The sequence below is a fragment of the Caretta caretta genome, chromosome 10 (genome assembly GCF_965140235.1).
Source record: "Caretta caretta isolate rCarCar2 chromosome 10, rCarCar1.hap1, whole genome shotgun sequence".
Lineage (NCBI taxonomy): Eukaryota > Metazoa > Chordata > Testudines > Cheloniidae > Caretta > Caretta caretta.
In genome coordinates, this window is record NC_134215.1 from 55,160,247 (window position 1) to 55,181,580 (window position 21,334).

Sequence of the window (21,334 nt, forward strand, 5' to 3'; positions counted from 1 at the left end):
CACAAAGTACAAAGACGGCTCAGTAACGTAAATTGTTCCCACAGATAACTGCAAGCACAAAAAGTAAAGCCAGGTTGAGGCTGGGGTCAAAGATCCTGATTCTAACCCCATTAAGATCAATTCAGTTGACTTCAATGGACTTTGGATAAGGGCCAAGTCCAGTCAGGAGCAGGAACTCCTAGTCCTTAGCTTTAAGCACTAAGGAAGGTAAATTCCTCCATGAAAACAAAGAGCAACGGGTTAACTGTACAGTAAAGAAGGCAGGATCTCACTCCCCTCCTCCCCCCACAATGTGGGCTTTGTGTTTCCCCTTTGTGACTGTGGGGACTACAGCCAAATGACAACCAGTTACATTTTACTGCGTAACACCCAATTGCCATTCCAACCCAGTCCACAATCATTTTTACGGTTTGTCTACATGGAAAGTTACTGGCATAATTATACAAGTGTATTTATACTATACCAGTATAAATCCCCATGTAGACACACTGACTCTGGAATAAGAATGTCTTTCTGCTTTAGTGTGTTGCTTTGGCAGTAGCATAAGCTAAACTGGAAAAAGCGTGTCCATATGGGAAGTTATACCAATAGAATTATATCAGTAAATTTCCCTGTATAGACAAGTCCTTAATGTACTTGAGCCTATAAGTTTCTCAGCACTCTAACCCTGAGCCTACAAAGCACATGCTTAGCTTAAAGCCTGTGAACAGGCCCATAATTTTAATGTTTAAGCACATGCTTGCTGGATCAGGGCCAGCATGTGCAGTACATTGCAGTACAGAGCTGTTTGAGCAAAATATATTTTGTGCTCTCACATGTTAATACATGAGTTCTATATTCATCTCCCTCTGTGCCCAAATTCTATATGTTATACAGTACTACTGCAAAACTATTTAAATACTCCACAGCATTGTGGAGGAAGGTCCTGTATATTAGAAATACAGCTCAACTATTGCATAAAATCTACCTCAGAAAATCACAGGCAGCCCATTTTTTTTTCCTTTTGGCCTATGATTTTAGCTAAAGACAGAATGCTGCTTGCGGATTTAGTGATCTCAATCCCCTTTGGATTACAACTAACTAAAAAATTACCCATGACAACTAAATCCTATCACACTTCACAGGCCAATTTCAATGAAATTTCTCACAGGAGTAAAGTGGTGTTTTTTGGTTTTTTTTTAAAATGTGCATAAGTGTTTGCTTAATTTTCCATCATCAAACCTCTTGTGGAAAGTATAAGCTGTCAGGGTTCATTGAGGGATAACACTACGCTGTAGCTCACGAAAGCTCATGCTCAAATAAATTGGTTAGTCTCTAAGGTGCCACAAGAACTCCTTTTCTTTTTGCGAATACAGACTAACACGGCTGTTCCTCTGAAACCTGTCACTACCATTCAGTGGTTCCGATTCAAAAAAGCACTTAAGTGTATGCATATCTTTTTAAAATTAAGTACATGCCTAAAACCCATGTACTTGGCTTCACTTTTTTAAGCACCCTTCCTGCCTAAGTATATTTCTTGAATCAGGGCTACGGAATCTATGGATTTAATTCAACATGCCTAATGGGAACAGAATTAGAATATGGCCATAGAGTCTGATTCTTCTCCCACTAAGGGATAGACTAGCTAGCTATTACATTCTTGTTTCAGATTTCTCTTTGATCCTGGTAAGTAAGATTGCATGAGAAGGGGATGGGGGACGGGGGAGGGGAGGGGCATTAAAGTTTTTCCAAAAGTGATGTAAGTACACCCATAGCTGCCTATGACAGGGAATGGAAAAGCCTGAGGTTTTCTTCTGGAACGAACGCACGTACCACACACAGGTTTTACCCAGTCAAACAAATATTACATATGGTGTTACATATATATTTTATTGTTTGTTTGAAATCTTGAACGTAAGCTATTCCTGACAAAGTAACTTTTGACAACAGTGGGATTCCAGGTGCCAAAAGCTGCCTTTGCTGTAGCCTATTGGATGCCACTATCACAGCTGCGGTGCTGCTGCCATGAGGTCCATAGCCACACCCAATGGCCTGAGATTTTGAAAGCAGGCCTGAAACCCTCCAGAACCCTGTCGTCTCAGGCCAGAAGCCAGCTCTGGGGACTCATGGGCCGGATATCTCAAAAGCAGCTTGTCTAGTTAACCTCAAAACGTGCGTGCATGAACAAAACCCCCACTCTATGTGGTTGCTGAAGCAGAAAGGACCTTGTCCAGGGAGGTGGGGCAAAATCAGGCTTGTAAGTTGAAAGCCACAGCAGCAGCCACAGCCGTAGGGGCCAGCCGAGGGAGGGAGGCTGCTCCCCCCTCCCTGGGGCTGGCAAGGCTGAGGCTGTGCAGAGCCAAGCCCCGGGGAAAGCGGGGAGATCACCGAGATCCCGCTCGGGGCTGCTGCTTGGCAGATGGCCCCGGAACGGCCCCGCCTGTCCTGCGGAGCGGGGCTGGGGACACACACGTAGCAGGGGAAGGGGCTTGGGAAAGCGGCTGGGGGAGGGGAACGCCTCTGGGGGCGGCCGCTTGGCCCCTCCGCGCTGCCGTACAGACTCAGCCTCGCCTCCAACATGGCCGCCCAGGCCCCAGCCTCCGGGGCCCAGCAAGGCCGCAGCAGCCGCCGCCTCCTGCTGCCGGGGGCAGGGAGCTGCTAGGGCTGGGAGGCTACCCTCACACGCCCCCGCCCCCACGCCGGCCCGCAGGGGCGGGAGCAGCGGGGTTGACGCGGGCTCCATGAGGGGCCGGGGCCGCCGCAGGCCGGACCTGCCCAGCCGGCTGACTCCTCCCTTGGGAACGGGGGCGCAGTGGTGCTGCCTTCTGCCGCCTCGTAACTCCAGAGCGCCGGGAACCTGCAGCTCTGGGCCGGGGGGGGCTCGAGGGCTCGGACCCCGCCTGGCTCGGGCAGGACTGGGGGCTCACCCCGCTGTTTGCCTCACGCGGGGAGCAGCCTCCTGCGGGGGCTGCCGGGGGCAGGCGCAATGTTTTCGCTCAAGCCAGCCAAACCCACCTTCAAGTCCTACCTTCTGCCGCAGGTAACTGGCCTTTCTGTCCATTTCCCCCCACGGCGTAGGGCGCTAGAGCTGCGGGCAGAGGACGGGTCTCCTCGGGGTGCCTTCCCCCGAGCTTCGCACAGGGCTTCCCTCCTCTTCAGCAACACTGATCAGCCCGGTAATGGCTCTCAGGGGTGTTTAAAAAGCACCTGCGCCTGAGCCGGACCCCTCTTCGGCTGTGCGGGGAAAACTTTCCTTGGGTAGCGCCCCGCGAGCGAAGGTAGCAGCAACCCTGGAATTGGCCGGTTTTTGTCTAGGTCTGTCGTCCCAATCAGGCACAAACTCTATGTAGATTCATTTATGTTGCGACTACAGGCAAGCAACAACTTTTTAACGAAAACACAATCATGATCTAATTAAAGTTTGTCAACCTAAGAAAAGTTTGGATGGTTTGTACTAACTTTAGCTGTATGTGAACGACTTTCCTTTCCTTTCTACAGTGATTACGTGCTAGAACCTTGTTTTGGCACTAGTCAAATGTTGGAACATAAGTGCTTGTTCCTTATATGCAAATATTTAAGCTGCTGCAGTACTCATTAAACTTATTGTCACTAACTTGAAATCAAAAACTGACAATAAAACAAGAAAATGCTATGTTTCAGTAAAACTAGTATGAAAAGGTTCTAAACTTCAGTGTGAGTTTCTGGAGTGCATTAAACAAGGAGTGACTTTTAAATCTAGATTTATGGGGTGTGGCTTGCTAGTTAAAAAGTTGGATGCGCTGTCATATTAATACGCATGGCCAAATATAGAAAACTGGATATTTTTTCACATTTTTTCAGTAAAGTAGAAATGACAATGAAAAATGTTTTGGTTTTGTTTTGTTTTGTTTTTTTCTGGGAAGGGCATCCTTATCTCTATGGCAAATGTAAACAGTTACATTGTGTCAACTGAGGTTTTCTGTACCTGCTTAAACTAATGATAAGGGTTGGGTATTTTTTTTTTAAGGTCTAGAATTTAAACATAAAATTGTTTATAAGATGCCTTTAAAAAATAATCAAATTTAGGCTTTGATCTTATAGATAGATGCTTACACTTGCGTAGAACCTCATTTAAATCACTGGGAGTCTGTGCAGGCACATGCATAGATCTTTTTGCAGGACCAGCAATTTAGGGCCTCTCCAGACAGGCTCTTACTGGAACCCCAAAGACTAGATTTAGTCATGTGCTTAAGTTTACACACGATGAGTAGTTCCATTAAAGTCTATGGAGTGTGTAGCATAAACATGTGTGTAAATCTCTGCAGAATTGGGACCTGAACCTTAGGACTCAAAAACTTTTAAACTAAAAAAGTGGTTCCAAGAAGATCAGAAAATCTATGTACATCTTTAATTTTATAAGTATTTTACTTTTTTGTGGTGTTGCTATTGTGTTTCAGGTTGAAGACAAAATAACCCCAGAGCCCAAGATTAAAAAACTGGAACCAGTACTTTTGCCAGGTAAATATTAATCAAGGATTTGTCAGAGGTCTACATCGGGCTGTTTTTTTAAGTGCCTTCTATTCACTCTGGTAGTATTTGTAGGATTAATAGCGTGCACGTAACTCTATTTTTCTCTACTGTTTGACCGGTAATTAATAACTTTTAATTTACCCTTAAAGTAGTAATTAAGGGAGTGCAGCTTGTAACTCAAAGAAAATCTACTGACTCTTGTCTGTGCGAGATTTTCTAATTTTGTTTCGATAACTCTTGAAACTAAACATAGGTAGGTGTTCATTTTGTTACAGTTTTGTAAATTTCATGCCTTGTTATTGCTTATCTGCAACAGGTAAGCACTGTAATTTGATAGCCTTTGTGACACAGTGTTTAGGGGTTTTTCTCTTTGGATCACCAGATTTAGGCTCTGATTTTGCAGTTGGATCCACATGGGCAGACCTTTGTGCCTCTGGTTAGCCCTGCCTGTGTGACCTGGGTTGGAGCTCTGTGTTAAAGCCTTCATTCTTTTTCTCTTACTGAATATCCAGTATCTGGTTCTAAGCTTTTTGAATCTGTAAAATAGTTGGAAATACTAATGCATAATACTGTTTCAAGAGAGTGTGATGGAAGGAAGGAGTAGCTTTTTATCATTCTTTATAATCAGTAGTTCATATCAGAATCCAAGATGTCCCACTGTTTGTACCACCTCTTTATTAAGAAAATAAAACCTCTGATTTAGCTATATTATCTCAGAGAAACATGAAAGTATAAAATTTTGCTCTGACATTAAAAATTCCATATACTAGAGATGTTATTTGAATCACAAACTGTTCCTTACTAATTAGAGCAATAAGTATGGTGGTCGATTGAAAACGTTGCTTGGATTTTGTGGAAGTATTTTTGCTAGAACAGATCTAAGCATATATATTTAAATACAGATAAGAAAAATAGATGACCTAAAGTATCACTTATTTTAGTGGGACATTGTTATCATGGTTAAAGAATAATTAGATAAATTAGATGTATTCAAGTCAGCAGGGCCTGATGAAATTCATCCTAGAGTACTTAAGGAACTAGCTGAAGCAATCTTGGAGCCATTAGTAATTATCTTTGAACTCCTGGAGGACAGTAGAGTTCCCTAAAGATGGCAGAAGGGCAAACATAGTACCTATCTTTAAAAAGGGGAGGGAGAAGGACCCAGAGAATTATAGACCTATCAGCCTGACTTCAATACTGGATACTGGAGCAAATTATTAAACAGTCAGTTTGTAAGGACTTGGAGGATAATGGGATTATAAGGAATAGTTAACATGGATTTGTAAAGAAAAAATCATGCCACACCAATTTAATTTCTTTCTTTGATAGGATTACCAACCTAGTGGATAGTGCGGAAGCAGTAGTCATGATATATCTTGATTTTAATAAGGCTTTTGATACAGTTCTGCATGACAGTCTCATAAGTAAACTAGGGAAATGTGGCCTAGATGAAATTATTATAAGGTGGGTGCACAACTGGTTGAAAGACCATACTCGGAGTAGTTAGGCATGGTTTGCTGGGAGGGCATATCTAGTGGGGTCCCGCAGGGGTCAGTGCTGGGATCAGTATTAGTCAATATTTCCATTAGTGAGTTGGATAATGGAGTAGAGAGTATTCTTATAAAATCTTCAGATGGGCTGGGAGGGTTTGCAAGCATTTTGGCAGCCAGTTTTAAAATTTAAAATAACTTTGACAAATTGGAGAATTGGTCTGAATTTAACAAGATGAAATTCAAAACAGAGAAGTGCAAAGTACTTCACTTAAGAAGGAAAAATCAAATGCACAACTACAAAATGAGGGATAATTGTCTAGGTGATAGTACTTCTGAAAAGGATGACTGAAGATGAGTCATCAGCATGATGCAGCTGCAAAGACAGCTGGGGTGTATTAACAGGAGTGTTGTATGTAAGACACAGGCAGTAATTGTCCCACCCAACTCGGGACTGATCAGGCCTCAGCTGGAGGACTGTGTCCAATTCTGGGCACCACATTTTAGGAAGGATGTGGATAAATTGGAAGGAATACAGAGGAGAGCAACAAAAATTATAAAAGGTTTAGAAAACCTGACCTATGAGAAAAAGTTACAAAAAGTTGCCATATGTAGTCTTGAGAAAAGAAGATTGAGGGGCGACCTGATAAGTCTTCCAATATGTTAAGGGCTGTTATAAAGAGGATGGTGGTCAATTGTTCTCTGTGTCCAGGGAAGGTAGGACAAGAAATGATGGGCTTAAGCTGCAGTGAGGGAGATTTAGGTTAGATTATTACAAAAAACTTTCTAACTATAAGACTAGTTAAACTCTGGAATAGGCTTCCAAGGTAGGTCGTGGAGTCCTCATCATTGGAAGCTTTTAAAAACAAGTTGGAGAAACACCTGTCAGGGATGTTCTAGATTTACTTGGTCCTGCCATAGCACAGGGGGTTGGATTAGATGACTTCTCAAGGTTTCTTCCAGCCCTTCATTTCTGTGGTTCTATGTAATCAGCTGTTTAAGTTGACTTAGACATTACAACCCTCAAAGTGAACAAGAGAATTAATAAGTAACTGTGTTTACGTTAATTATTTCAACTACTTACTACCTGGCATTTGACTGTTGTTAATCATCAAGCAGTATTAAATACAGCAATCCTGTTACGTATTGAGATAAAGTTTAGTGCGCAGAAAGTGTGTGGGGGGGGGAATCTTTTTGGTTAGAGTTCAGTATTTTATTTTCACCTGAATGAGTAATTATTGATTGACTGCATCATCTTATTAAAAAAAAAAAGGATGGGATATTGTTCTGTGGCTTATAAAACTTAGGTACTTTGCAAACAGCGAAGACTGTTGTTTATCTGTAGAAAACAGTTAAACAGTCTTTATGCTGTTCAATATTTTACATGCTACATTACAGCAGCAAAATGTAGGGTTGGTTTGTTTTTTAAGGACAAATTCAGGTTGTTCTTTTTCCCCAAGAGGGGATAGGTCTTTGCATACTCTGAATTGTTGAGTATTTTGCCCGCTCATTCCCATTACCGCCATTCGTTCCTGAGGTCTCCATTCTTCTGCATTAGGAGCATTTGTTCAGGAAATCACTTATACCAGTTAGAGCTGTTCTGTAATTGGTCTGAGAGGTGAGTTAATTCAAATTAGTGCTCCAGCATGATGAGGGCAGAAGTGCAGTGTTGTGGTTAAGACACTAAGCTGGAACTTGGGAGATCTGAGTTCCATTCTTCCACAATTTTCCTGTGTAACCTTGGGCAAACTGCTTCATTTTGTATGTCTGGTTCCAGTCCATAAAGTGGGGTGGATAGTAATTCAGAATTTCACAGGATAAATTAAATGACTTCTATGGGACTACCTCCGTTAAGGCTAAGCATGTGCTTAAGTGCATGTCTGAAGATAGTTCATGCCATAGAAAAGTCTATAAACATACACACTGTGGTGCCATAGGTGTTGACTTCTCAATGAGACATAAAGCCAAGTTTCTGTCCAAATTCCAATTTATTTAATTACATTCTGCTTTACGTGTCTTCCCCTTGCAATTAACTGAATATGGTATTCTTGATTCCCTGACAATAATTGTTGTATAATGTTGCCTATGCTGTTAAAAAAGCCACCATATATTACCCCAGTGGAGCTAAACTTTAGGGGCTGATATATAGTTACTAAATAGTTTTATAATCCTTTGAGATGAAACTCTGTAAATTAGGGTAATTATTAATTTTAGTAATTCTGACAACTGCAAATAGCTGGTGTCTCAAACTGTTAATTCCTAAAATATAGTACTTTTGAGAAAGCAATTGAGTTCGTAGAAACTAGAATCCAAAGCTAGAAGTTTGGTGAAATACTCATCATGCTGTCGTCTTAGTTTTGTTTTGTGTTTGAAAGGGGGTGGAGGCTGTAGGTGGAGTGCTGAGACTGGACTACAGTATTGCCAACCCCAAGCATTCAAAAATCCCGGGATGTTATTAAGAATAAATTGAGTCTTTAGGGTTCATGTTTTCAATCTTTTTCTCTGCCACCAGGAGGCTTACCTTTTTTGTTTTTTTAAATGAAAACTCAGAATCTAGTGTAATCGCATGACTCCAGGGAGGTGGGGAGCTAAGAAAAGAAGAGCAAATATCACAAGTCTTGCATTTAAAATCAGAATTGCTGTCAGTACTGGGACTGTAATAGTAGACCGTGAAAAACTAATCATTTTATGGCCTCAGAGTATTTTCATTCTCAAATTAAGTTTGAAAGTTTCTTTATATGTAATTATATTCAGAATTAAAATCTGTTTTCTTTTACCTTCTTCTATGTTCTTCCAGTCCTGTTTCCTGATCAAGAATGCTTGCCACAGTTGTTTGGAACACTGGCCTCAGCAATAGTTTCTCCTCTGTTTTATTATAGTAGTTTAATGATCTGAACAGGTTACATTTTAAACATATTTCTAATAAGCAAAGTAGTCTGGCATACACCCCCACCCCACCCCAGTGTGACATACCTAGTTAATAGAATACTAGCTGGTTTACTTCTGTGGAGTTGTAGTTATGATTAAAGATTCTACAAATTGTATATTAGAGTAAATCTTGTGTGTAAGTTTTCTGCTTACAAACAGTCTTCAGGGAATTGATTACACTAGTCGCTGTTCCACTAAAAAGTTCTATAGCATTTGTGACATTGTCCTAAGCATTTTCAAAATTGTATAGTATACAGAATGTGTCCTTAATTATATTCCAGCTGTCTTGTATTTAGATGAATTGCTAACCACGCTGTGCAACAGAACATGCAACTTGACAATAGACCTCAGTGGAGTTTTTAAAAACAGTTTTGTTTCATGTTGTTCATACCCAGGACCTTTTGTTCTGCTCGCACGTACTCTGTTCTGAATTTTGTTTAAAGTCTAAATCGCGGTATAGTGTTTAGCCAGGATGTAGGAAAACTGATATATATCACTGTGCTATTTGTTCACCTTCCATTTGTGACTCCACTTCCTAGCAATAAAATTAAAAATACTGTATAGATGAAGATTTAAAATCCAGCTTTTGTAGACCGTATCATTCCTAATAACTTTTGAAATTATAGTATCCAATTTGTGCTTCCTGGAGGAGTACTTAATGAAAACCAAGGTCCTTTTTTGTTTTTACAAGTGGTAAAGTGACATCTTAAACCCAACACTATGGTCTATCCAAATGGTGAACATATGTACTTACCGCTTACATAGCTCTGTTATCTGCACATCTCATAATGCTTTATAAAAAGGGGGTAAGATTAGTTTTCCCAACTTTTCAGATGAGAAAATTGAAGTCTGGATAAGAAGTAGTGACTTGCACAAAGACGCACAGCACGTCAATGGGAGAAACAGGAATCTGAGAGTTCACAAAACATGTGTGGCTTTTTTCATGCCTCTGTCCAGTGGAAGTCTTAAATCTCCCATTTCAAGGGAATGACTTGTCTTTGTAGTTTCAATAAATTAAGGAACATTTCTGAAGCCCAATCCTACTCCTTGGCGTGGAACCCTGAATACCTTTCTGATTCAACCAAGCTCTCTTGCTGTGAAAAGGAGAGCAGATTACAAGTGTTCTGCCCAGCAGTTGCTATTTGTGTCTATACAGCTTCTGATCTCTATTCCTCTACTGGATGCTGAATCAAGGATCATGGCAGTGCTGGAACACTGGGGAGTCATGTGAACCAAAGCCTTCTGACTTCAGAGCTAGGGTGGGATTCCACCATCTAAGTGAAAACTGATGAAATTGAAGAAGTCCACAGCTCCCAGAACTAGCTGACATTTTGAAATTAAATTGCTGTATGGGGGAAGGCAGGCCGCTCAGGGCTAAAGATCTCCACCACCCAGGACAGTGCAGGTGTAGGGGTTGTGAGCAAACATACAGTCCTCCAAGGATTACTCTAAGATTCCCATCCACAAGCAACCATTTTCTGACTTGTGTTTTCCTGTCCCCACCCACATCTGCTTTGCAGAGCTTAGAAAAGTCTCAGAAGCATAGTAACTTCAATGGGAGTGAGCATAAGGCAGGACAAGTAAGGGACTGTATAGGGCAGCAGGAAGTTAATTCACATTAGCTTGGCACCACTTTCAGTAGCTCCACTGGTCAGGCTGGTCAGAGTACCTCCAGGAGAGCTTCATGGACATGTCACTGGAGGATTCCCACTCCACCCCCAGACACCTTAACAGACTTTTCCAGTAGCTGTACTGGCCGCGAATGCACCCCGATTCTTCAGGGCAAATCAAACATTAAACACAATTGCTTTTAAACCCTGTAGTGTAGTTACAAATGTGCACTCATCAGAGGTGCCTTCTCTGGCTTCAGAGTCTGGGAATCTGCCTTGGGAGGGTATTGGCTCCAGGATGAAAAGGTCCTGGCTGCCAGGGAGAATGGATTCTTCGCTTGCCTGCTGCGCATTCTTCTTCTCGTCGTCGTCCTCCTCTTCCTCATCCACAAAATCCTCCTCCCTGTTGCGTGAGACTCCCCCCTTGCAGGTGTCCATGGACAGTGGTGGGGTAGTGGTAGGGTCCCCCCCAGAATGCCATGCAGCTGATCATAGAAGCAGCATGTCTGGGGCTCTGACCTGGAGTGACCGTTTGCCTCCTTTGTCTTTTGGTAGGCTTGCCTGAGCTCCTTAACTTTTACGCGGCACTGCTGTGTGTCCCTGTTGTAGCCTCTCTCCACCATGCCCTGTGAGATTTTGGCATATTAGCATTTCTTCTTTTTGATCAGAGTTCAGCCTGCACAGATTCTTCTCCCCACACAGCGATCAGATCCAGTGTCTCCCGTTCAGTCCATGCTGGAGCTCATTTGTGGTTCTGGGACTGCATGGGCACCTGTGCTGCTGAGCTCGCTACGCTAACCAAACAGGAAATGAAATTCAACATTTCCCCAAGGCTTTTCCTGTGAACCTGGCTAGTGCATCGGAGTTGAAAGTGGTGTCCAGAGTGGTCAGATTGGAGCACTCTTAGAGAACTCCTGGAGGCCAATATCGTCGAATTGCATCTGCACTACCCCAAATTCAACCCAGCAAGGTTGATTTTAGCACTACTCCCCTTGCCAGGTAGGAGTACAGCAGTCGATTTTAAGAGCCCTTTAGGTTGACGGAACGGGGTTGGTGTGTAGACGCATCGCTTATAAAATCAACCTAACGCAGCTAAATTCGACCTAACCTCATAGTGTAGACCAGGGCTTAGATCTACTTACCACAGGGTCCACACTAGGCGATTTTGACGGGAGACACTCTCTCATCAACTCCCCCTCAGATTCACAGATATTAAGGTCAGAAGGGACCATTATGATCATCTAGTCTGATCTCCTGCACAACGCAGGCCACAGAATCTCTCACCCACCCACTCCTGCGAGAAACCTCTCACCTACGTCTGAGCTGTTAAAGTCCTCAAATAGTGGTTTAAAGACTTCAAGGAGCAGAGAATCCTCCAGCAAGTGACCCGTGCCCCATGCTACAGAGGAAGGCAAAAAACCTCCAGGGCCTCTTCCAATCTGCCCTGGAGGAAAATTCCTTCCCGACCCCAAATATGGCGATCAGCTGAACCCTGAACATATGGGCAAGATTCACCAGCCAGATACCCAGGAAAGAATTCTCTGTAGTAACTCAGATCCCACCCCATTTAACATCCCATCACAGGCCATCGGGCCTATTTACCATAAATATTTAAAGATCAATTAATTGCCAAAATCATATTATCCCATCATACCATCTCCTCCATAAACTTATCGAGTTTAATCTTAAAGCCAGATAGGTCTTTTACCCCCACTACTTCCCTTGGAAGGCTATTCCAAATCTTCACTCCTCTGATGGTTAGAAACTTTTGTCTAATTTCAAGTCTAAACTTCCCAATGACCAGTTTATATCCATTTGTTCTTGTGTCCACATTGGTACTGAGCTTAAATAATTCCACTCCCTCTCCGGTATTTATCCCTCTGATATATTTATCAGGGTGGATTTGATTCAGGAAGACTTGATTTAATCATGGGTTTCTACATAAAAGTGCATTCTTGTTGGTTGTTATAACCTTAATACATATTCTTCACAACTCAAGATATAGATGTAGGTTTCATTTTTAGAAGGTACACACTATACATTTTTAAAGTGATTTATTTTGCAAATTTTTCAGATTAGGTTTACAGCTATATCAGAAAATGAATGATTGTTTGGTTATTTCATTTACCAAAGGTAATTGAAATAGATATTCATGAAGTCATTTGGAGGTGAACTATCTCCAATTCAACAGGTTAATCATAAACATTTGGAGGATTTTCTTGCCATGCTATATTAGGAGGAGAACATTACCAGACAGACATTTAAATTGTTTTATTTAACTAAAACAACAACGTTATGTATTCTGGATTTTTTTCTTCAACAGCAAACATAGAATATTTTAACAAAACAAGCATATGAATTTTTGAATTTAGTTAAACAGTCAAGTTTTTTAAAATCAGGTTTGTTTTTGTTAAAATTGTTTAACTAAAATAGTTAAATGTTTTTTTTAAAAAAATTAAATAGACTGTCAGCCTGGTCAGCATGAGAAACTTAAAATATTGGCTTCTGCAGCCAGCTGAATCATCTTCACCTTCATTTTCCTGTTTGTTCATAATTTGGAAAAGAAAAACAAGCTTTCCTGCTTTTTCTGGTCCCAAACGATTTCTCAATTTGGAATGGAGTAGTCCAAAGGAAGAAAATATTCTTTCTACACCGGCAGAAGACGCTACTGCTGTTAAAAGAGAGATTATCACTTCAACAGTCTCTGAATCCAAGTACTTAAGTGATTTCCACCAGTTCACTGGTCTGACTTTCTTTAAAACATCATCAGCAAACATATATTTCTTGAATGGTTCACTGTTAGCTCTGAAGTTTATTCTAATTGTTATTATGGAGGGATGATTGCTGCATGTCCATGTTATAGCCAGCTCCTCTTCTTCAGCAGTTAAGGTTTGACCCTGGTACCGAGTATTGAGAATATCTGCAAGAAAATGAGATGGAGATAGTGCTTGTCGTTTTTTTTTTAATGCTTGTAATTTAACACTGTCATTGCATATTTCTCTTTTTAAGATCTCACTCAGTTCCTTCCAAATTTCAACAGCGTCCACAATAAAATAGCTATTTCTCTGCATTTTGTTTAAGGCTACAGAAATAGGCGTCAGTGTACTCAGCATGTGTTCAACATTTCTCTTAAGACCAATGTTGAGACCTTTGGCTGTGACAGTGCCATCTATTTTTTCGAGATTTTGTTCATGAACTGTCATCAGATTAGACCAGTTCTTGATATAGTGCTCAAAATAGTCCACTACTGAGTTCCGTCGCATGTCTTGTGGGAGAGTTAGCTTGGTTCCTCCCACTTTTTTCAGAGCAGCTGCTGCAAAGTGGTTTTTACAGAAGCATTTTTCAATTTCAACAATTTCAACAACATTAGCCTTTATTTCTGGAACACTCTTTGGCCAGGAGGTGCATCAAATGAGCACTGCAACCGTATATTATTAGCTTGGGACTCTCTCCTAAATAATTTCTTCTCATCTTGGATACATTTGCAGCATTGTCTGCATACTAGCTGCGTACAAGACATTTGAATTTTTTTTTCCACAGTTTGTTATAGCTTTTACTGCTACTTCTTGTAAGTATTAGGCTGTGTGTGCATTTCCTGATGTATCAATTGTTTCTGTAAGGAAGACATTCCCTTCTTCTGTTGTCACATAAGCACATACAACAGGATCATTGTGCACATTGCTCCACCCATCAAGACTCAGGTTAACAATTTTACCCTCTATACCTTTTGCATACGGCTCAATTTCTCTTTCATCCACTTTATCTAGCAATTTGCCTGCAACATCTGCTCTGTTGGGTGGACTGTATCCTGGTCTTAATGACTGAGCCATGTTAATGAAGTGTGGGTTCTCAATCATTCGGAAAGGAAAGATTGTTGCATAAAGAAATGGTGCAATTTTTTCATCAATTACCTTTTTGTAATCTGCTGGTTCTCATCACAAACTTATCTATGGTTGTTTCTAGATGGAGATTATTTTTTTCTTTTTGCTACAGGTGATATACTGTGGCTATGTGACATACATGATATGACTGAAACACTATCATTGGCAGATAACTCTGAAACTATAGGAAAATGATTGTGATCTTGAAGGTGGATAGTCTTCAGAATCCTGTATGTTGAGGATGGATTCTTCTAAACAAAATAAATCAGTGCAGTTATTTATTACTATTACTCTACTGCTCATTTAGTAATACTCATTGCATTCACTGACACTCAGCACTACTTTAAAGGTGAAATTGTAAAAGGAAGATCTGTCTCTTTCAAGTATTTATTTTTTTATCACTACTGTATCTAAAATGATAGTACCATAGACTAACAACTATATTTTTTGCTGAAACATGAGAATTCAAGAGTAGACCAGAAGGAAAACAGGCAGTCCTTAAGAAAGAAGCATGAAATAAAAATGTTTACCAACCTGAAGATCCTACATGTTCAGACATGTTCCTTTCATCATCTTCAACGCAGCTTCCTCCTGAGAAGGAACACTTCTCATGATGTTGTTTCATTCGGGAAACCAGGCCTTGCATTTCTTTGTTGCATTGTTTGCATTTTGCATGCATGCCTGTCTTACCCACAGGTAAGGGAACTTCATTAAAATATTCCCAAACTGGGTCTCTCTTACAGCCTGCTGCCATTATAAGTTTTCCCTTCTAGTGAGAGAATGGTATGGTAGATCTCAAATCAATGAAGGCTACACTCAGAAAGACCTCAAGACTTCTGGAATATGCCGCTCAAACAGTTTCACTTTTCTTTCTGCTCCCTGTCCCTCCCTTCTCACATCTGTCTCCAGATTTCTTCTCCTTCTCCAGATCTACTCTGCCCCAGCAATCTTGTATTCATTGAACTTTTTGAAACTTTGCACTTTTAGAGAGAGGTAAGGGATTGACTCTGTGTACACAAATTTGCAGAGGGACAATAGGGTTGAGGTCTGTTATTTCTTACCTCTATATATTTATTTATTTAAAAACATTTTTGCTGTTAACAAGCATATTATCTTTGGAGACACAAATCCACAGTCCGAGAACTACAAAACTAAGCATCTCTGATGGTATCTTCCAGACTGAGCACTGAGTCTCATTGGGTAGATAGAAAGATTAACCTAAATAATCTATACAGAAGCCCCTAGATCCCTATAAGATTGGGTCCATAATCCATGAACTATTGAAACTCATTTAGAAAACTTTTCTTAAACTTTACATGAATATATTGTCTCATACTATAGAACAGGGGTGGCCAACCTGTGGCTTCAGAGCCCCATGCAACTCTTCAGAAGTTAATATGCGGCTCCTCGTATAGGCACCGACTCTGGGGCTGGAGCTACAGGTGTCAACTTTCCAATGTGCCGCAGGGTGCTCACTGCTCAATCCCCTAGCTCTGCCACAGGTCCTGTCTCCACTCCACCCCTTCCCACCCCCTCTTCTGAGCCTGCCGTGCCCTCGCTCCTTCACTTTCCCTCCCAGAGCCTCCTGTACGCCACGAAACCATTGATTGAGAGGTGCGGGGAGGGAGGGAGAGGTGCTGATCGGTGGGGCTACCGGTAGGTGGGAGGCTTTGGGAGGTGGCAGGGGGAAGCTGATGGGGCTGCTGATGTATTACTGTGTCTCTTTGGCAATGTACATTTGTAAATTCTAGCTCCTTCTCAGGCTCAGGTTGGCTACCCCTGCTATAGATTTAGAATTTATAATCCCTATTCCATGATGAGATATCTTGGAGCTATAATGTATCTTAATTAAAACTGTCTTTAGATAGGCTTTTTCCTCAAAAAGCATTTTATAAAAAAAAACTGATTAAATAAAAAATCCTATTTATTTATTTATTAAATCATTGATTTTTATCCATCCTGCTCCCCCTACTCCACTCTCCCATCGACTCCTGTACTCCACCAGATCGAGAAATCTGTGGTCGATTTTAGCAGGTCTTCACTAGACCCACTAAATTGACTGCCGATGCATCAATCGCCGCTCGTCGATCCCCCAGTAAGTGTAGACCAGCCCTAAGTGAGCTAACCAGTCCTACTTCCTATATCACTTATATGGGAGGATATCCTAAAGTTTAGTAACATGTGAAAGACACACAGAGTTATTTGTCCATATTTTCTTGAATGCACTTGTGAGTACACTGCACACATACAGAGAGTAGTGCAAGGTAATGGTTCTGAATCATGTTTCCCACAATTTTGGGAAATGTGCTATTTTGTGGATGAGCTTAAACTATGCTGGCTATATAACCATGTCAGCTGAGCATGCCAGAGCATTGTTACACATAATATAGTTTTATTCTTTGTCTAGAGAGAACCTTGTATGCTGTAGATCCTTCAGATATGGCCTTATGTGGTTTTCTTATTGTAAATGAAGAGCAAATAAAAATTTTGTAAGACTGAGGGCCTGCTTCTGCACTCACTTCATTGTTCAGGTAGTGTAAAGCTGGTGACAGCAGAAGCAGCTCCTAAGACTACAGATAACTCTTCTTAGCAAAGTAGAGAAGTTTTAGTGTAAGCTTAACTTTGTACCTAGATATGTTATCACTCAACTATTTGATAGCTTTTCTCAGTTCTCAATTGGAAAGCACTCTGTGGAAAAGTAGATATACACATGCACACTCAAACCTTTCAGCTAGTGCCTTTTATACCCCACCCTTTTGTTCATACAGTCTTTCCATACTCCCTCTTTTGTACATTATGATTGCACTGGTTGAAATGTACAGTACATCTTCAACTAGGGGCTGCCCTTTTGTCACTTGAAAGAGAGCAGATTTACATAGTATGGCTTGTGCAGTGTGTGATAGGTGACTTCTTTAAATGTAGTACTCATTTGACAGCTGTGGAGATTTAATGACAACATCAAAAAGAAGACATGCAACATGAATATTTAAAAGTATGTGTGGATGGCTTTTTGCTTTGAGTTAGTATATTTAAATTCTCTTCAAACAATTTTTATTATAAAGGTGAAGGACACCCATAAATTCAAAATAATGGATTATTACTTGAAAATGTATGAAAAGGGGCAGCTTCTTATACCCAGATTCTCAGTAGTATCAGGCTGTGACAAGTTGGCCCCTCCTGGGGCAGTCTTCAGCATCAAGTCACAGCATGACAGGTGCACCTGCATCAGTTTCCCCTTCAGTGATTCTCAGAAGTAGTCCAACAAAGGCTTTCCAAACGTGTGAATATAGCCCTTGCTGAGCTAACTTGTTACAAAAGAAACCCCCATGCACATAAACAGTAACAGAAGTCCCACAGCCATAACCCAGAGTTCACCAGCATAGTCTAAACCAGTGATAGTCAGACCAGTCAGACCTCAGTGGTTCAGGAACCAAATTACTGATCAGCAGTACCCAAAAGAGCCACAGTTGTGTGAATTCATTGTCTCATTTATGATAATACTATATATTCATATTTAAACAGTCTGATGGGAAATATTACACACACAAACCTAAATATTTCCCCTATCAGAATGTTTAAATATGAATATATAGTATTATCATAAATGAAACAATGAATTCACATATTCACACATTCATATATATTCTCTCTGTCTCTCTCCCCTCTGTCACAGCAAAATGACTGAAAAAGTATTACTATTTTATCAACTACAATTGGTTAATAACAGTCAATGTCCTGATTTGTAAATAGCTTAGACTGGTTAATAATTAAATCAGTGTTTTAATGTATGCTGCTGTCAAGGTTCCTCCCCCACTCTGAACGCTAGGGTACAGATGTGGGGACCTGCATGAAAAACCTCCTAAGCTTCTCTTTACCAGCTTAGGTCAAAACTTCCCCAAGATACAAAATATTCCACCCTTTGTCCTCGGATTGGCTGCTACCACCACCAAACAAATACTGGTTACTGGGGAAGAGCTGTTTGGACACGTCTTTCCCCCCAAAATACTTCCCAAAACCTTGCACCCCACTTTCTGGACAAGGTTTGGTAAAAAGCCTCACCAATTTGCCTAGGTGACTACAGACCCAGACCCTTGGATCTTAAGAACAATGAACAATCCTCCCAACACTTGCACCCCCCCTTTCCTGGGAAATGTTGGATAAAAAGCCTCACCAATTTGCATAGGTGACCACAGACCCAAACCCTTGGATCTGAGAACAATGAAAAAGCATTCAGTTTTCTTACAAGAAGACTTTTAATAGAAATAGAAGTAAATAGAAATGAAGAAATCCCCCCTGTAAAATCAGGATGGTAGATACCTTACAGGATAATTAGATTCAAAACATAGAGAACCCCTCTAGGCAAAACCTTAAGTTACAAAAAAGATACACAGACAGAAATAGTTATTCTATTCAGCACAGTTCTTTTCTCAGCCATTTAAAGAAATCATAATCTAACACATACCTAGCTAGATTACTTATTAAAAGTTCTAAGACTCCATTCCTGGTCTATCCCCGGCAGAAACCAGCATATAGACAGACACACAGACCCTTTGTTTCTCCCCCTCCTCCCAGCATTTGAAAGTATCTTGTCTCCTCATTGTTCATTTTGGTCAGGTGCCAGCGAGGTTACCTTTAGCTTCTTAACCCTTTACAGGTGAGAGGAGCTTTCCCCTGGCCAGGAGGGATTTCAAAGGGGTTTACCCTTCCCTTTATATTTATGACAGCTGCAAAGAGCATAAGGAGATATATTAAAGAGCCACTTGCGGCTCTCGAGCCTCAATCTGAGTATCACTGGTCTAAACTGTACATTCAGTCTTCAAGACCCAGCAGTTTATCACACATGAAGTACAGCCATGGCACCTCTCATCTTGTGCAAGGTCTCTGGTGTGACTCCCATGAGTTTTACCATTCTCAACTCTGGTGCAGCTCTGTTGTCTCTCACCATGCCTCGCCTTCTCTGGCCCTACAGCTTCAGTTCAGAGAGCCTCTGCAGCTCTGAGCCTCTAGCCTTCTCTAGCCAGGGCTCTGAGCCTCAGGAAGGTCCGCAGGCTAGCCTTTCAACTAGCTTCCTGATAATTCTTCCCCCTTTCCAGGGAGGACCTGTGGAGAGCTTTCTGTGCTCTGCAGCTTTCCCCGAAGACCTCCAGTCTCCCGATCTCTGGCAGCAGTCATCTTCCAACGATCTGTGACTGATTGACTGAGTGTTCTTCATCTTATGCTTTATGGCAAAGCAGACTCAATCTATAACCACCACCTACTATATTCCTCTTACATTCATGCCACTGCACTCCTACCCTGCTCTATATCCTTAAAAAAGGTAATAGAACTTTAGTATCACCTCACTTTCCTGATACTCTCACTAAATCCCTCATAGTATATTCTGTCACCCTAAAGCGTCTGAATTCTTCATAAGGAGCCTTTCTTTTCTGGGAACACTCATTGCTTTCCCATATCAAGTGATCAGCTGTTTGTTCAATCTTTCACGTGTTACATGTCCTTGTGTCTATTCAATAAATATAAATTATTCTTTAAACCACAATGACCAGTTAACAGTCTAAATGAGAGTCCTTCACTAATCCTTTGATAACTTTGGAGTCGTGCATTATCCTCTATTTTGGGTCATACTTCATAGAATCTTATTCATCTTTTCTCCTTGGTCCAATATTCTTGACTTTTTAAACTAAACTTTTAAACTCCTGCTTACTCAGGATTTTTTTATATCAATTTCTCCATTTTTTTAAAAGCATTTTTCAGTTCCTTATCAACTATTTCATTGCCATGTGTCCCAGCATGTGCTGCAATCCAGCCTGGTACTGTGGTCATGCCTGAGCATATTAACTCAGTCAAACACAATATTTCATTTATTAGATCACTCCTGCTTTGTGAGGTACCCTTTTTAATTCCCAGAATACCTGATAATGAATCTGAAAATGTAACAGATCTGCAGTGAGCCTTATCAGTTTAATACAGTATGCCAACATTTTTATGGCTGATTTAGAACAACGCTTCCTCAGCTCTCGTCCCCTAAAGCCCCTACTCTACTTGCGCTATATTGATGACATCTTCATCATCTGGACCCATGGAAAAGAAGCCCTTGAGGAATTCCACCATGATTTCAACAATTTCCATCCCACCACCAACCTCAGCCTGGTCCAGTCCACACAAGAGATCCACTTCCTGGACACTACAGTGCTAATAAACAATGGCCACATAAACACCACCCTATACTGGAAACCTACTGACCGCTATTCCTACCTGCATGCCTCCAGCTTTCACCCTGACCACACCACACGATCCATCGTCTACAGCCAAGCTCTGCAATACAACCGCATTTGCTCCAACCCCTCAGACAGAGACAAACACCTACAAGATCTCTGTCAAGCTTTCTTACAACTACAATACCCACCTGCAGAAGTAAAGAAACAGATTGATAGAGCCAGAAGAGTTCCCAGAAGTTACCTACTACAGGACAGGCCTAACAAAGAAAATAACAGAACGCCACTAGCGGTCACCTTCAGCCCCCAACTAAAACCCCTCCAACGCATTATTAAGGATCTACAACCTATCCTAAAGGATGACCCAACACTCTCACAAGTCTTGGGAGACAGGCCAGTCCTTGCCTACAGACAGCCCCGCAACCTGAAGCAAATACTCACCAACAACCACATACCACACAACAGAACCACTAACCCAGGAACTTATCCTTGCAACAAAGCCCGTTGCCAATTGTGCCCACATATCTATTCAGGGGACACCATCACAGGGCCTAATAACATCAGCCACACTATCAGAGGCTCGTTCACCTGCACATCCACCAATGTGATATATGCCATCATGTGCCAGCAATGCCCCTCTGCCATGTACATTGGTCAAACTGGACAGTCTCTACGTAAAAGAATAAATGGACACAAATCAGATGTCAAGAATTATAACATTC

The 21,334-nt window shown here is 41.3% G+C and overlaps 1 protein-coding gene and 1 long non-coding RNA gene across 6 annotated transcripts in view; one reads left to right on the top strand and one right to left on the bottom strand.

The window, feature by feature from the left end:
- Positions 1 to 8,811, bottom strand: part of LOC142073378 (uncharacterized) — a 114,827-nt gene extending 106,016 nt beyond the window's left edge. For 2 of the 4 annotated variants that reach the window (XR_012670226.1, XR_012670223.1), the window contains exon 1: positions 3,008 to 3,177. This is a non-coding gene — a long non-coding RNA (uncharacterized LOC142073378). Of the gene's footprint in view, positions 1 to 3,007; positions 3,178 to 8,499; positions 8,569 to 8,755 lie in introns of those variants that run through there. The other 2 variants (XR_012670224.1, XR_012670225.1) reach the window with 2 other exon arrangements.
- MTMR10 (myotubularin related protein 10) overlaps positions 2,509 to 21,334 on the top strand; it is a 69,454-nt gene continuing 50,628 nt past the window's right edge. Inside the window, exons 1-2 of one of the 2 annotated variants that reach the window (XM_048868237.2) lie at positions 2,509 to 3,019; positions 4,416 to 4,476. In XM_048868237.2, coding sequence (XP_048724194.1) covers positions 2,966 to 3,019; positions 4,416 to 4,476 — 115 coding nt within the window. In that variant the 5' untranslated portion in view covers positions 2,509 to 2,965. Of the gene's footprint in view, positions 3,020 to 3,275; positions 3,295 to 4,415; positions 4,477 to 21,334 lie in introns of those variants that run through there. The other variant, XM_048868238.2, reaches the window with a different exon arrangement.